The sequence below is a fragment of the Rhincodon typus genome, chromosome 17 (assembly GCF_021869965.1).
Source record: "Rhincodon typus isolate 14 chromosome 17, sRhiTyp1.1, whole genome shotgun sequence".
Taxonomy (NCBI): Eukaryota; Metazoa; Chordata; class Chondrichthyes; order Orectolobiformes; family Rhincodontidae; genus Rhincodon; species Rhincodon typus.
In genome coordinates, this window is record NC_063348.1 from 7,009,621 (window position 1) to 7,026,766 (window position 17,146).

A 17,146-nucleotide genomic window follows, 5' to 3' on the forward strand; every position below is an offset into this window, starting at 1 on the left:
TGACCGATCGGTGTAAATTTGTTCCAAGATAGGAGTTGAATTGTATTTTGAGCTCACTGGAGACTGAATGGTAGGATTCCACTCCATCCAAAGTCCTCAAATCATTCCAGTATTCTGAGATGGATCTGAACCCAGCCACGTATATGTAACAGAAATATCCTACCCTTCTGTGCCATGCAGTTTCTTGAAGATCCTTTGCTCTTTCTCCTTCACCACATTCTCACCTGTGCAAAACAAAATCTACGTACATGTGTGTGTCAATCTGCTCTGCTAGGAAGTTGACTGACTTTTTGCAATTGTCTTTTTTTTTAAACTCCAGCACTAATTGAAGCCTGTGCTGACCAACGAGGGTTTCGTGCAGTCTTTTCAAACATGCTGCCAGTCCGCCTAGCCTCGATTCTTATGCTTCCTTATACCTTGCCTCTGGAATCTGCAATCTCGTTCACCATAAAGTAAGTTTGCAATTTTTATTGTTCCGTAATCAGTGTGAGGAATCATTCCTCTGGCCTGTACAGCAAGGTCATAAATATATCTGATCAGTGGAAGTTAGTCTGCCTCGTTTGGCCATTACCAGCTTCCCTTCTAGGTGAAGGACATCAGAATAACTGGTGTCTAACTCGTAGAAATGGAAAAATGAAAGGTGCTAGTTTCCTGATGCTTTGCTCCCGGAGCACTGGTTAGACGATCAGAATGCAATAGTATCATTTTGTCTCTGGCTCAAGTTCCTATTCAACACCAGCTTCAACACCAGTTGTAGACTCAGCCCTAGTAAGTTTTGGTTTGCACAGAGCTACATGCTACATAGCTGTCCAAAGGTACTGCAGCTAACTTTCCAGGAGGAGAAATGGAGACAAGCAGATATGGAATTATAATTCATAAGTATTTATTTATCTGGTTTCATACCGTATAACTAAACAGTTTCTTAGTAGTACCTTGCATTAGTTGGAAATTAAGAGAAAATCAGCTGGCTCAGGGAGCCTGAAATTTTTCTGGAGTTATGAACCGATCTGCCTGTAAAACATGTAAGACGACACTTTTCACTGTACCTCAGTACGCATGACCGTAATAAATCAAATTAAATCAAAATTGCCCATCATGGTTTATATTGGAGCAATATTTTTGTTGGGATAACCAGAGCACTTTTTAAAAGTTTTAATTACATCTAGGACTGGTTAATTTAGTTGGCTCAGTGGCTAATGTGTGATTCAATCTGATATTAACAATTGCAGGTTCAATTCCCATTCCAGCTGAGATAGACTTGCCATCTGCCTCCTCACTGTGCCTGAGTGTGGAAGGCAATGTTAAACTATCATTAAATCGAAACATTCAAGCTGAAGCATTAGCAAACAATTGGTCTTTGGGCAGAACGTGAATTAATTAATAAACTACATTTCCCTACTTTAAACTCTTTCTTTTTTTCCTCCCCCCGAATCTGTTACCTTTTATGGTTTTCATATAAAACCATAACTTGTATTTTTCGCTCATCTTCAATGTAGTAAAATATTACAAACAAACAATATTAGTTGAGCTGTCTAGGGCTATGTTTATAAACTACAGGTTGTCTTCACGGTTTGCTTTTTTGAACAATGCTGATTTAGATCACAAACTATCTTGCACTGCAGTATTCTTTGCCTCTTCCAAGAGAAGAGAACTACACTGTCATGACGTCAATTTAAGTTAAAAAGTACTTGACTCGAACTGGAATGTCTGGTATTGTATGTCACCACGGCATTTCTGGAATGTGTGTTATGCAAAATTATCACTTAGCATGAGATCAAGGGGTGCTTTATACCTTTATTTTATTTTATTTTATTTTATTTTATAGCTTATAATTTATTATCTACACTCCCCTGATGGCTTACTATAAGGAAATGCATGCAGGCATTTAATGAAGCTTGTCTCTTTGTACTTGACAGAATGTTAGAATGGTTGCCTGATCTGCCAGAAGACATTGACTGGATGAAAGGCCAGTTTGCCAATATTTTGTGGTACATTGCTACGAATGCTAAGGCAAAACTGGGACATCATCTTTCAACAAGGTACTGACAGTTGATCATCGAATAACTACACAAAGATTGACTGCAGTTTTGGATGTTTAAAGTTTTCCACATAGACGTATACATTTTTCTACCTGGGCAATTTTTCAGTCCTTTGACATCTCCATTTGTAAATGGGATTTGGACATAGAAAGAGTCATTCTAACTTCAGAATCACTAGGTAGTGAGCCAGGATGTACTGACTGTGTTTTTTGTTCTTTTTCTCCCCTTTCAGATGAGCTGAAATCAGTTGTAGCATTCAAACTACTATTCTGGCTAGATCAACTGAACTCTATACAACAAACATTACTTTTATTTATGACTGTAAATTAGTCTTTGGTCATACTTGGCTTTCTGTTGTTTGTTTCCATTTGGTTTTGTACCGTGCCCACCACTACTAATGCTGTACGTGCGATGGGGTGAGTGCCTTAAGTCAAGTTGATTCTAAGTTCAGCGCTTCTCAATCCCACCTTCCTGTGGAATTTTCCCTGGCATCATCATCATTGGGAATTCTGTCACCGATCCATGGTAATTTCTTTTTTTGGCAACTCAGCGCAGATTATCCTTTTTTTTTAACATTCTTAGCAACCTGTGAGATGAAATATAGAACCTCCTGGGTAATGCTTGCCTCCCACCCCAGTCTGATGTCACCTAACTCACTGCCAGAAATTAAACTTGGAACCATTTCCTTTTTAAAAGTGTGGTAGTGTTCAGGCAGTATGTAGCGGTGACATGGCCTCGTGTGGACTTACAGCCTTGAGGTGATACCAGAGTGGTCTCTGGGCCTAGTGAAGCCCACTGTCGTTTGGAATCTAGGCCCTTTGCGAACTGGAGGCTAGGTGCCAGCATGGACTCAGTGGAAGACCATTGTTAGGAACTGTGTGATTTTTTTTTTTCTCTCTCAATTTTATAACTTATTCCTAACATCTGCAATGCTGGACTTTTTTTACTTCCCTATTTTTCCAAGAACTGCAACTGAAACAGCTGTACCTAGGGACTTTTGTACCCAATAAAAACCGAAAAAAACTGATGGATGCTGTCAATTAGGAACAAAAACAGAAGTTGCCGGAAAAGCTCAGCAGGTCTGGCAGCATCAGTGAAGAAACAAAAAAATTGGGGTTAACGCTTCGGGTCCGGTGACCCTTCTTCAGAACTTTTGTACTCAAGATGGCGCCAAAAGCAGCAACTTGTATACTTTTGATTGTACTCATTTGAGTACATGTGACAATAAAGCTCATTCTAATTCCAATGAATTGGATGGTACATTAGTTCATGGAGCAGTATGGGGCCCATCCTTTGTAGTGGAGCTTTCCATGTGTGGTATTTTTTAAAAGGGAAAGTGGGATAAGAAGGTGGCTCAATTTCTATGTTCATGCCTGTTTAACCACTTTAAACAAACAACCGAAAATGAGCAGAAGCAAGTCATTTTGTTGCCTCTTTTCCATTCTAGGCTGCAATGCAGTACAAAGTTACAAAGGACCCAAAGCCTTTTCATATCAGAGAGACCATCTCCCTACACCTCAGTGAAGAAGTGGATCCGGAGCAATACTTCTGTGAGGGATCTGATTTCCAAATGCGAAGCATACCAGCGTCACCTCTGGCCCAGCATGCTATCACTCAACTGGGAAATGCAGGCCTCTGTCTTTCAGGATGATCTCAATTCCGGCTTAGAGATGAAACCCTCTATCCACCATGGGGACCAGATCTGACCATGAGAAGGAGCCTCCTTCCACACACACGTAGCAATTCTTCCTGTCAGTGTCATGTCACCTGCAGATATTGTTGTTATACAAGCGTTCGTATGTTTTTCTTATGCACCAGCATGCCGCATGGAAATGAACTGCTTGAAAACTTGTGGAATTATGCATTCCACGCAAACCATGCTTCCTGACAAACTTCTTCCATTTGAGCAAACTATTTTCTATGAACCACTTTGCAGTTGTTTGCAACCACTAAGTTTGGGATACATCTAGTTTAGAACTTCAGTAGAGCAGTACCCTGATAAATAGCCAATGCGTGTAATTACTGTTTTTAAGGTAATTCTATTAATTTAAACATGAATTGAAATTTTACATTTTTTTTAAATATCAAAGTTATTCAGAGAAATAATGTATATTAATACAAATTATTCTTTTTTTTAAAATAAGAATTATAAAGCTAAATTTAGCTTTGGGATAGGGGATTGAATTTCTTAATGGAATCATGAAATTTGCAGAGACATCAGCCATGCAAAGCTGAAAATGACCAAAGATAAAGTTAATACCAGAAGTAACTTCAGACTGAGGGGGATCATATTTAGATAAATTGCAGTTTCTTGTGAAGTGGTGAACTGAAAATTGCATACATAAGTATTCATACCTCATCTCCTTACATTTAGGATCAATGCAATATTCTTATGCCAAATCAATGCAGTTGTGAGCTATATATTTAAGTCTTTGATTCATTTTAGTTGAAACTTTTTGAAAAAAAGTGGAACGTTTGCAGTGCCACTTCAAATCCTTTGGTTTAAAATTCTAAGTTTTAAACCTCTGAATGGATTTATTGGTCAGTTCTGTTCTATTTCAAAATAACAATAGCTGTCTATATATTTATAGATTCTTTCCATAATTTTTGTGATGTACCTTGACTACTAGATTCATATCTCAGCTTATACATATTTTATTGTTTTGTTTATATTTCACTGTTTTTATGTTTTGCGACTCCATCAATGTGGGTGTAGTTTGCGTAAATCTGTCAGCTGAACTCAAGTTATAGGCTTTCGGCTTCTGTGTTACTTACCACTACCTGTATAGTGTTTTATTCCTTATAAGACACATGCTTTCCCACTGTTTTCCCAGTTCCAGACATCCAAGATCTCTGATAAGTAACGTGTCCATCTTTTGATTAGCAAATGGTTTAGAGGGCTAAAGTTTTACATTACAAACATTCACCAAGGTGGAATTCACCTTAGGCAATAGCATAAAGTGGACCTAAAGTGAGTGCTGCTGCATATCTGGTCGTATACAACTACCAAAGATAAATTTGTACCTTGTTATACAATGTCCTGAGAATCAAATCGTTGTAAATTATCATTAGACCATTTAGACCATTAGACCACTGTAAATAAGAGTAGTTTTTAAATGGGCTGCATCTCCATAAAAGTATCTTCCATTAACTCTTTACAGTTGACTGGAATAGTCACAGTGGTTACATGCTAAAGTAATATATGCAATCCTCCAAACCTAGGGTTTATTTCATAACCTTTGTGCACACACTTATTTTTAAATTTGTATATGAAGGCATAATGTACCTTACAGATCCTTTTCCCTGCTCCACTTTATAGAAACCACTATAACCAATGTGGTTTCATCTAGTACAATGACAATTAAAATTTATTGTTAGTTCATTAAATTCATAGAACTGGACAAAAAATTATTGCACGGTTGATTATTTTATGGAGCCCTTTCAATTGTTTCCTCTCTGTTTTAAGCATTAGCCAATCATTGAGTTACAAGTGATCTATTGCAGATGATGGAACAGTGGCTTACTGTAACTCTCTGCCGCTAATCTTCACATTCTTTCCAGTTGGGGCCTCTTAATTAGACTCTGCAGCTTTCTCGTGTCTGTTGGAAACAAAGTACGTGCTTATGTCTTCTGTTTCCTGAAACCAGTCACTAGCTTGTTACCAGAGGCTACGGCTTGAGGAGCCACCACTCCACGTTGAGCATGGCTGACTGGGAGACGGTCCTGTTCTAACTATCTTTCCATAGGCATATGGGAAGGATTTGCAGCTTGACAATCGACTTGTTAAGCCACATTATGAGCACACCTTGTGTGGCCATCAAGTCCCAGAGTAGGACTCAAACCCAAAGAATCTAGCTTCGAGGTAGGCATGTTACCCACTGCACTACATGGCATCCCCATGGTCTCTTAATTATTTAACTATATAATTTGCAGCTATTGGAAATGAGGGGTGTAATGAGATGGGCATGCTCAGTGATACAGTGGTCTTCGCTAGCAGTGGTAAATGGATTTACCTAATCAGCCACCCATTTTACAGCACACTCAATTTCTTTTCCCATTAAAGCCTATTCAACATCAATCCATCTCATGCTACAAGTTCAGATCCATTCTTCCCCCTCTCCCCATGCTTCTGTACCAATCAACTGCCCAGCACTAGATAACATTTAAATGAAAAGTATTATATTTATAACATATTATCTTGTATATATTATGTTTAAGACTATACTGCCCTGTATGATTTATCTGCATTATTGTATTATGGATTAAGAATATATCGCCTTGCATAATTTATCTCCACGATAAGATTTTTAAAAGATGTTAAATTTTGAGAATGTTTATATAAACTGTACATAGGCTCCAGCCTAAAAGATGTAGATTCTAGAAAATATGGCCAATTTTAAGTAGCCAAAAGGAGAATAGATTTATTGTTTAATCAAATTGTACTTATTTCATTTAGACTGTATTTTCTTAAACTCTGAGGTGAGCATTTGAAATTAGTTATTGACTGACTTGCAGGTTCGAGTGGGGGTGGATTGTAATTTAAGGAGGATCATACTGGTTTATATGGAATTGAATTGCTTTCCACTCTCTCTTCCCAGTTTCCTCCCTTGAGGGCACTGACCTTTGGTGGGATATGTTTGTTTTTGTATATAATAAGTATCCGAGAGTAAACCAAAACACTATAATTATTCACCCATGCAGAGCATCATAATCAGAACTGATTCCATAGGTGCTTTTCAAGACTTTATTCACTGGATAACAAGCAAACACTAAACAAAAAGCTTCTTCCTTTGCTCCTTTTAGGGTGGAGGTATCGAGGCCACTCACATGTTCTGCTTAGCTTCAGCTAACTTGACACAAACCCATGCCCAAGCTTGGGAAATCTGGCCCCACGTAGCTGTAATTTGTTTAAGAGTTTTGTACATACTGGAAGGCATGGTGAGCAAACTAATGACCTTATGATCCTATAATTCGAATGATTTTGCAACTGAATTACAAAATTTTAACACATTGGCATGAACTATAGAGTAAGCAGTACAGTGCATGTCTAGAAAAAGAGTCTATTTGAGATGTGATTTCCTGAAGGTCTTCTGCTGATCTTAATTTTGCACTTGCAGTAAATTAATGCTGAGAATAGAGAAGAGGTGATGCTGGTTTCCTCACATGCTGATTTTGAGATATCTCCATGATTGTATTAATTTGTAATCTTTTTTGAAATTTGTAATCTCTTTTGATTTTCCCACTCCCAATTGAGCTAAAATCTATCTATAATTTGCATTAGACTATTAGTGATTATGCTTCATATTTGATAGCATACCTTGACTTGATTTTTTATAATTCATAGATGCTGATAAAACCACTGTACTATTAGGAGCTTTTTCATTTTAAATCAGAGCCAAATGACACTGTCATGTTTTGCAAGGATTATTGGTATGCAGTGAATCCTGTATGTTGTATCATTTTGTAAATAATATCTTTGGATGATATTTATCATTAAACAAATTCAGTTGCTAAGATATTTTCTTCTATGTTTTATAAATTATACCACTTCAACACGTGGAGAATGTGCAGTTTGGTGGGATCTTCACTTACTGAGCAATATGTCCTTCATATTCTCACTAAGTTTCATTCTGCAGACCCCAGTGAATTTTTGGCTTTGTGATAGGTGATGATTAGTCTTGTTTTAGTTTATAGGGGTGGCACGGTGGCTCAGTTGTTAGCACTGCTGCCTCCTTGCGCCAGGGATCTAGGTTTGATTCCATCCTTGGACGACTGTCTGTGTGGAGTTTGGACATACTCCCCGTGTCTGCGTGGCTTTCCACTGGGTGTTCTGGTTTCCTTCCAAAGTCCAAGGATGTGCAGGTTAGGTGGACTGGCCCTGCTAAATTACCCAGGCTGGGTGGATGAGCATAAGGAAATGCAGGGTTGCAGGGATAGGGTAGGACAGTGGGTCTGGCTGGGATGCTCTTCAGAGGCTAGCGTGGACCTGATGGGCCAAATGGCCTGCTTCCACACTGTAGGGATTCTATGATTAAATCTAATAGAGATGTTGTAAGTGGAGGGATATTGATCAGATAATCTGAGAAACACCATTTGCAAGAATACAGAATACTTTGCCATAAATAATAAGGGAGATCCATTGGATTTTCAGTTTGTTGAATTTAATGGAATAAAGGTTAGCAGATTCGATAAAGAGCTGGTTATCAATTCTGTTAGATCACTTTCAAGGTAGTGGACTACTCTGCTTTCTTCAGAACTTAAAAGTAGCTGCTATCTGGAGAACAGTTGTGCTGGGAGATTTGTTGAATTGACTGTGTTGATATCTTTGTAATTTGGTGTGGCAAAACGATACTTCCCACCCATGCCAAGACAAAACTTGAATCATCCTATATTTAGCCTATCATCCACAATGTAACGAGTTGGCTAAAGCAATGCAATTCAAACTAAAGAAGGACCTTGGATTCAAAGTGGAGCTTGAGTTGCATTTGATCTTACCTAGTTAGGACAGCAGCTTGCATTTAAATAGCACCTTTTTAAAGTAACAAGATGTCCCAAGGTGTTTCACAGGAACAAATATTTGTCACGGACTCTCAAATGGAGAGATGAAGACTTGATCGAAAGCTTGTTTGCAGAGAGTCTTATAGGAGGATGGAAGGGTTTGAGGAGGGAATTCTGGAGCTTGAAGGCATTGGTGTTAACAGTGGAATGATGAATGATGCGAATACTTGAAATTAGAATTGAAAAAGTGCAAAGATTTTGTGGAGTTGCCGGGCAGGAGGTGGCTAGAGAGATCTGGTTGAGTTGAGGCCATGGAGTAAATTTGAAAATGAGATTAAGATTTTTTTTAAAATTCCAAATGTTGATGGATTTGGAGGAAGTGAATGACAATGTAGGTTATGAGCACAGGGTGGATGGTTCAATGGAACTTGGTACGAGTTTGTGTATGAGGATGAGAATTTTGGACAAACTGAAATAAGATGCCAACCGACACAGCACTGGAATAGTCCAGTCTAAATGAACAAATGTTTGAGAGTTTCTACAGCAGAACAACTGAGGTCATTCTGGATGTGAAATTAGGAAATCTTGATGAAGGAGAGGATGTGGAAAGTCTTCTCTGGGCTAAATAGAAAACAAAGTCCATCCTCAGACTATAGCTGGAGAAAGGAATGGAATCAATTTAAAAAAAAAAGTGAGTGAGTTTGAGACAAAGGTTTTAGTCTTTCCAATATTTAAGTGGAGGAAATTTTTAACATTGATTATACTACAAAATTACTTTGGCTGTGAAGTTTCTTGGGATCTCCTAAACACAAAGGTATAACTATAGTTAATTGGTTACTTGTTAATAAATGCACAGGAGATAGTGAATTACTTAGGGTTGGATTTTACACTTCTGCTTGCAGGTTTGAAAGTGAAGGTCATAAAATAAAGCATGAGGACTTCCTGCTGCCAGTTCAGCCTGCCTGTCTGAAATCTTCAGCCTGTCCGCCTTGGCCTAACTGGAACCTTAAAGTGACCAATTGACAGTTGCCTTCTGATAGATCTGCAGCTCTCCAAAGTGGCACTTCCTATTGAGATAGGTGAAAGTTTTGTCTGTAATACAATTAACATTGGTGTTGAATTGCTGCAGAGTAGCTGTGAACGTCACGAGTGGAAACCCCACCTTGACCATTCCGCCCACAAATCCCTGGCTTTTCAGTCTGAGGGTTGGTATTGATGGCACCTTCCCTATAAAATCCACCAATGCTGTCAACAAACTAAGAAAAAACTTTGATTCAGACATTGCAGTCCAAGAATTTTGGAATGGTACCGGAGACTGAAACTGGCTAAAGTGATGCATTTAAATTCTCTCCGTGTATTGTGCCGTACAAACTGTCAGAAAAGTTTTTTTTGTTACCTGTTCTAAGGTCAGTCTGCTCTCGTGCTCTCTCTATTTGCATATTCTCCTTTGTAAATAATTGCTGTTCTTTGGCAATCAATCAATAATCACACACAATGTTACTGTACAGGATTTTAAACCTGTTAGGATTTGATAACAATTATAAAGCCTTTCCTGCAGAAAACTTCCCCTGAAATCTGTAAACCACCCTTATTTATACATCTTGCCAAGTTTTTCCTCACTCTGGAGATGCACTGACCCTTGCTTCATAAATCTCTGGTCTATTTCGACAATGCCCACACTCCAAGTGTTTGCATTTTCACCTGTCAAGGGCACGACACAAAAATGTGATCCTTCCTCCTGCAATTGTGTTTGCCCTTTCGTGCATGTACGAACACGCATCCTTTTCTCTTTCCCTTTCTCCTTTCACACTACAAATTCTGTAGATTTGATTTTTTTTTAAAATTGTCCCCTAAATATTGCACTAATTCCACCATTCTACCCCTAAACCACTAAACCATTTTCAGTACGGGACTGTTTCTAAGTGCTAACCTGGGGGAACAGTGTAGGAATCAACATTACGAATTTCTGGCATGTATGATGTTGCTATCAAATTGTATAATATGTAAAGCCAATTGTGATCAGGGAAGCATAGTTTTATATAATTTGTGTATTGATTTAGATCTGATTCAATTTGCTGTGTTGTAATATTTAGCCTCTCTTGAGTTAATGATTATTAATAAAAGTGTTGTAATTAATTGGTGTTTGTGAGCCTGTTCTTGTGATTTATCAATTTCCTAGATTTATAGGTAGCTCGGCCGAGCAGTTTAAGGCACTTGGTTAAGGCCCCAGTCTCTTTGGAGGTGTGGATGTGAATCTCATCACTGCCAGGTTACTTTGAGGTGACAGTGGCTCACTGGTTAGCACTGCCATCTCACAACTCCAGGGACCCGGTTCAATTCCACCCTTGGGCAACTGTCCATGTGGAGTTTGCACGTTCTCTCCGTGTCTGCGTGGGTTACCTCTGGGTGCTCCGGTTTCCTCCCACAGTCCAAAGATGTGCAGGTTAGGTGGGTTGGCCATGGTAAAATGCCCTGTAGTGTCCAGGGAAATGCAGGCTAGGTGGGTTAACCATGGAAAATGTGGGGTTACAGGGATGGAATGGATGTGGATCCGGGTGGATGCCCTTGGAGGGTTTGTGTAGAAAGGGCCGAATAGCCTCTCCCTGCACTATAGGGATTCTATCATTTACATGTTATTCGTGGCTTGTCTGGGTAACACACAGTGTCAGAAGTTTGAGGGTTCAAATCTCACTCGAGGACTTGAATAAAAAAAACTGCGGACTATCATTCTACCACGTTCGACTCCAGCCTCTGGCGACTGTCTGTGTGGAGTTTGCACCTTCTCCCTATGTCTGCATGGGTTTCCTCTGGGTGCTCCGGTTTCCACCCACAGTCCAAAGATGTGCAGGTTAGGTGGATTGGCCGTGTTAAATTGCCCATAAGGATGTGCAAGGTAGGTGGGTTAGCCATGGGAAATGCAGGGTTACAGGGGTGAGAGGGGGTGGGGGTGGGGGTGGGGAGGGTCTGGAGGGATGCTCTCTGAAGCTTTGGTGTGGACTTGATGGGCTGAATGGCTTGCTTCCACACTAGGGATTCTATGTATGATTCATCAGAATGACAAACAACGTCTGATTTAGAATTTGGCTGCAGCCTAGAGACATGTAAATGTGATTTGCTTCATTCAACCTGTAGCCATTCTATTCCAAAGCACAAGGAGGCTGCATGAGGAGGAAACATAAAGCATGTTGGCCAAGATCCAAAGATCTCAGAGTGGAGTGTAGAAGCAAGAGCCCACAGGGAGGACATTCCGTAACATGGGACCAAAATGACTGGTGCAGCAGTTACGAACGTAGGGATAAGGGATGCACGTGTGGTTGCAGGAGTCAGTGGAATACAGAGTTCAGGTGAGTGCTACAAGGTTGGAGGAGGTTAAAGGTGAGGGCAAGATGTGCTACTGTGAGATTTAAACAGGTAAATGATAATTTGAAACTGAAGAAGTTGAACAGGAATAACCAGTAAGCAGAATACAAATAGGAGAAAGGACAAGTGTATGTAAGTTCTAATTGACTCTAAGTTTCAGGAGGATGGAATACAGGAAGCTGATGAGGATAGGATTAGAACAATCTAGCCCGGAAGTGGCATAAAAACATAAGAAATAGGAGTAGACCATTCAGCCCTTTGCACCCGCTTCTCTGTTAATTAATCATGGCTTATCCTCAACTTCAATACCATTTCTTGCACTATTCCCATATCCAATGATGTTTTTTAGGTGACAATAGTTTGCACAAGGATTTCATATGCAGATGGGCTGAACTGGGGGTGAATGTGAGCAGTATAGAAGTAGAGGCAGGTCGACACAGAAGAGAACAACAACCGACTACCCTTCCTGGACATAATGGTAGAACGCAAAAACAACGGAGAACTACACACCAGCGTATATAGAAAGACCACACGTATGGACCACGTACTCAATTACATTAGCAACCACCCCAATGCCCGCAAACAGAGCTGCATCAGGGCACTATTTAAACGAGCCACAACACATTGCAGCAACCTGGAACTACACAAAGCAGAACAAGAGCACCTATACGGAGTCTTCAAAAGGAATGGATACTCGAAAAGCACAATCTGCTGTTACCTCCGAGACAGACCATAACAAGAGGACACAACATGACCAGACTCACTAATCACCCACAAACCAACATCCACCCTGCGACAGCTAATAACAAATGTAAAGGGTCCCATACCCAATATCGGCAAAACTGAGGTAATTTATAAAATAGCACCCTAGGACTAAGAGAATCACTACAGAGGCCAACCTGGAAAAAAATTGACTTTTCAGATACATGAACACCGAGAGACATAACTAATTCTCAGTTATCTCACTACACACAGACAATGAAGGACACAAATTTGACTGGGACAACACATTCGTAATCGTACAAGCCAAACAGAGACATGCCTGGGAATCCCTGGAGGCCTGGTATTTCAACTAGAACTCCATCAACAAACACATTGGACTGGACCCGATATACAAACCACTGAGAATCAGAACCGGAAGTGATACCAACCACCCCAGCAAACCTAGGCATATAAATAACAAGCGGGACAAAACAGCAACGCTTCACCGAAGGCACACTGACGACGTTACCTTGCAGGGTCATGAAACATTTTCAACCAAACCCACTGGGTCAGTGAGTATGTCGAAATCCTCATCCACAATTTAAATTACAAATCTTCTCAAAAACTTTATGGATGACATTGGTAAAGGTACAGGGTTTGTGGCAGCGTTTTCTGTCATCATAATGTTTAATCAAGGGAAATTGTGGCTCTTCCAGTATTGAATGTTGGACAGACGGTGTAGCAGCAAAAGAGGAGCTTGGTATAATCAGCATTTATTTTGAATACTGACCACATATCTTCCACTGACTCAGCCAGCGGTCAGAATGTAGATGAGGTGGAGGGATGTTGAATGAGCCAAGTAGACAGAAGAGAAGCTGTTGACAGAGATTCTGGCTGCAATCAATTTGGTAAAAGCAAAACCGAGTGGGAAAAAAGACTACTGAACCGAAGAACGGAGGAATGTTGAAAGAATCTGATGTGGTTGACTTGCATCAAACTTTGATTAAGATGCTTCCTCTTAGAGAAAGTACAGAATTATAGAATAATTACAGCACAGGATATCCATTCAGCCTGTTGGATCTGTACTGGATTTCCAAATAAGCCTTCACCCTGAAACGTGATGTCCGTCAATACTCTCTGCCTTTTGGGAGAGATGGGCACTGTGGGAATGGAATGCTTTATTTTCCATGTAGATGGTGGTGTTCCCATGTATCTCATGCTTTTGTCTTTCTAGATGGAAGTGTGGTGGGTTTGGGAGGTGCTGCCCAAGGAGCTTGGTGAATTCATTCTTTCCCTACCCTCCCCCTTCACTTGTTGATATAAGCATTGACCTTATCAGGCTTTGCTTGTTAATGTTTCACTAGCCACATGGGAGCTTTCCTGGTGGTGGATAATATAGAATGAAGTATTTGCACAGAAAAAGAAAAATAATACAAACACTTTAATGCTTCCATTGAACTTATCTCCACCATACTTTCAGGCAATACATTCAAAATCTTAAACACTCGCTGTGTGAAAAGTCTCTCCATTTGTCTCCAATTCTTCTGCTAATTGCCATAACTCTGCTCTCTCGTTCTCAATGCTACAATCAGTAGAAATAGTCCCTCCCTCTCTACTCTCTCCAGACACTTTTATTGTAGGAAATATCCTCTCAATCTTTTCCCTTCAAGGAGAATAGCCCTAACTTTTCCAATCTATGTAACGGAATGTCCTCAAATCTGAAACTATTTTTTATGAATCATATTTGTACATTTCTAACACCGTCACATCTTCAGCTAAACTGTGGCACCCAGAAATGGGAACACTACTCCATTTGAGGCTAAACCAATGCTTGATAAAAGTTTAGTATAACGTCCTTGCTTTGTGTACCTATTAATAAAGTTCAGGACACTGTACACTTTATTAATTGCTCTCTCAACCTGGCTTGTCACTTTCAGCAATTTATGCACATAGGCATTGAGGTTCCTCTGCCTTCAGAAATGTACTCTTTATTTTATATTGTTTCTTTCCATCAAAATGAATCACTTCATACTTTTTTGCATTGCATTTCAGCTGCCACCTGTTCTCCATCCACCCACTTGCCTATGTATTTTGGAAGATCTACAGCCCTCCTCTCAGTTCATAATGCTTCCCAGTTTAGTGATTTAAGAAAAGTAAAACCAGCCATAAAGAAACAGATCTAGTGTAAGAGTGATCTGTCACCAAAGCTGTACAATATATTCAAAAACTACTAACAACTTTATAATTGCAGGCTGTAAATCTTTTAATACCATTGTAGTTTACAGGCATTATACTAGTTCATGATTTATTGTAACTGGTTCAGAAGAGAAAATGTCCTGTGGAAAATTTTAAAGCTGAGTAGCTTCAATATGCATTTTTCTTTTGAGGACAATATTTCACTCCATTTACCCCAAAATTCTCACATTATGGTTTAATCTTAGCTCTAATCTCCTCACCAGGAAACAAACAAGCAGTCCAGTGACTCCATACCGTCCAGTTCCCCCCCACCCCCATCCCGCAGTTTATCTCCATGTAATGCATTTGAAGTGTCCAATTTTCTGATGTACAGTTCACCCTGGTATCATTAATTGTTGACCTATCCAGGATTATAGCTCCTCTCTATTCTCAATGGTTTTTGTTATTCACTCACAGGATATGGGTGGTGCTGGTCAAGCCAGCATTTATTGTCTCTCCCTGAATGCCTGCCCTCTTGAACTGCTGAAAGTCCATTTGGTGTAGGTAGGCCCACAATGCTGTCAGGAATCTTGACTCAGCATCATGATAGAAATGCTACTGTATTTCCAAACCAGGGTGGTGAATGGCTTAGAGGGGAGCATGTAGATGGCGGTGTTCCCATGTATCTGCTGGTGTTGTCTTTCTAGATGGCAGTACGGTGGGTTTGGGAGGTGCTGCCTAAGGAGCTTGGTGAATTCCTGCTGTGCATTTTGGAGATGCACTCTGTTGCTATTGACCATTGGTGATGAAGCGGGTGAATGTGATACATCACATCAATAGTAACCTCCAGGATGTTGATGGTGAGGATTCAGTGATGGTGATGCTAACTTTGAGGGGAATACAGGAGCAGAGAGACCTTGGAGTTCACATGCCTGATTCTCTGAAGGTGGCCAGGCAAGCTGAAATAGTTGTTAAGAAGACTTATAGGATCCTGGGGTTAATAAATAGAGGCATAGAGTATAAAAGCAAGGAAGTGATGCTACATCTCTACAAACCACTGGTCAGACCACATTGGGAATATTGTGGGGCTGGGAAGGTAGGTGGGATGGTGATAGGTGAGTGCAGGTAGGCAGTGGTGGGGATAGGTCAGTGAGGTGGGGGTGCGGATAGGTGGGAGAGAAGACGGACAGGTTGCCTCAGGTGAAGGAGGCAGAGTTGAGAGGGACGGTTGGTCATGGGATAAGGCTGGGGGTGGGGAGGTTTTGAAACTGGTAAAATCCACATTGAGACCAGTGGACTGTAGACTCCCAAGGCAGGATATGAGGTGCTGCTCCTCCAGTTTGCAGGTGGTGTCATTGTGACACTGGAGGAGTCCCAGGATGGACATGTCACCCAGGGAGTGGGAGGGGGAGCTGAAATGGTTCATGACTGGAAGGTGGTGGTGTTTGTTGTAGAGTGCAGGTGCTCTACAAAATGGTCTCTGAATCTCCGCTTGGTCTCACCAATGTAGAGGATATCCCCACCCCAGCCTCAGCCCATGACCAATCCCCTCTCTCATTCCCGCCTCCTATGATTCTAAGTGATAATTTAGTTTTGGCTTCTACAGACCAGTAATTAAACTTTTCATTATAAAGATATTTCATTATTAGTCTGCTATGTGTCCTGCCAACATGGCATCTTTGTAAAGTTATGAGGGTAAAAGCCATATGATTTGCTAGCAATAAACGTAGATGAAAAGACATATGCCACATTGCATCCATTTATTATATATAAATTATTAAGCATAAATTTATAGGTTGTGCATGGCTGCATGTGAAAAATAGGTCTGAAGCATGTTTGCCTTATAAACACTGGGAGATCGCCTGAATTATGGTATGTATTTTTTTTAAAAAAAAATCAATCCTTAGATATCAACTAATAAAACAACAATATTTTTTTAAAACTCTGGGCATTTTATAACTAAGCTATGTATCTAACATTCTTTTGTGTAGCTCCTTTGTGAAATCAATGTTAAATGACAACAAAAATCTCATTGTTACATCTCATCTGTAAAGGTCATCGATACTGAATAATATATTAGGCAAAAGGTTTTATTGTCTGTCAACAGATTTTGAAGTGAGCAGTAGAGGGCATTCCTAGGCTGTGTAATATCTGCAAAACGTGTGTACCATGTCAGTTAAAATATATCTCCAAATTCCTATTGTTGGTGCGGTGAGCAGGGTGGAATTTCGAATGAAGGAAGTCAAACATTTAATGGTGGGAGAAGTGGGCCCAAAATTGGGAGGTAGTTCAAAGAACTTAGTCGAAACATTGGCTGGAATGAATGAGGCAAATGAGTGCAACTTTCTATCTGAGCAGAAAGTTGAAGGGAA

The 17,146-nt window shown here is 40.1% G+C and overlaps 1 protein-coding gene across 1 annotated transcript in view; it reads left to right on the forward strand.

Moving 5' to 3' along the window:
- Window positions 1-10,673, forward strand: part of LOC109926498 (patatin-like phospholipase domain-containing protein 2) — a 52,331-nt gene extending 41,658 nt beyond the window's left edge. Inside the window, exons 6-9 of the mRNA XM_048607287.1 lie at window positions 320-452; window positions 1,917-2,039; window positions 3,487-4,072; window positions 9,440-10,673. Coding sequence (XP_048463244.1) covers window positions 320-452; window positions 1,917-2,039; window positions 3,487-3,745 — 515 coding nt within the window. The 3' untranslated portion in view covers window positions 3,746-4,072; window positions 9,440-10,673. The remainder of the gene's footprint in view (window positions 1-319; window positions 453-1,916; window positions 2,040-3,486; window positions 4,073-9,439) is intronic.
- The last annotated feature ends 6,473 nt before the right edge of the window (window positions 10,674-17,146 follow it).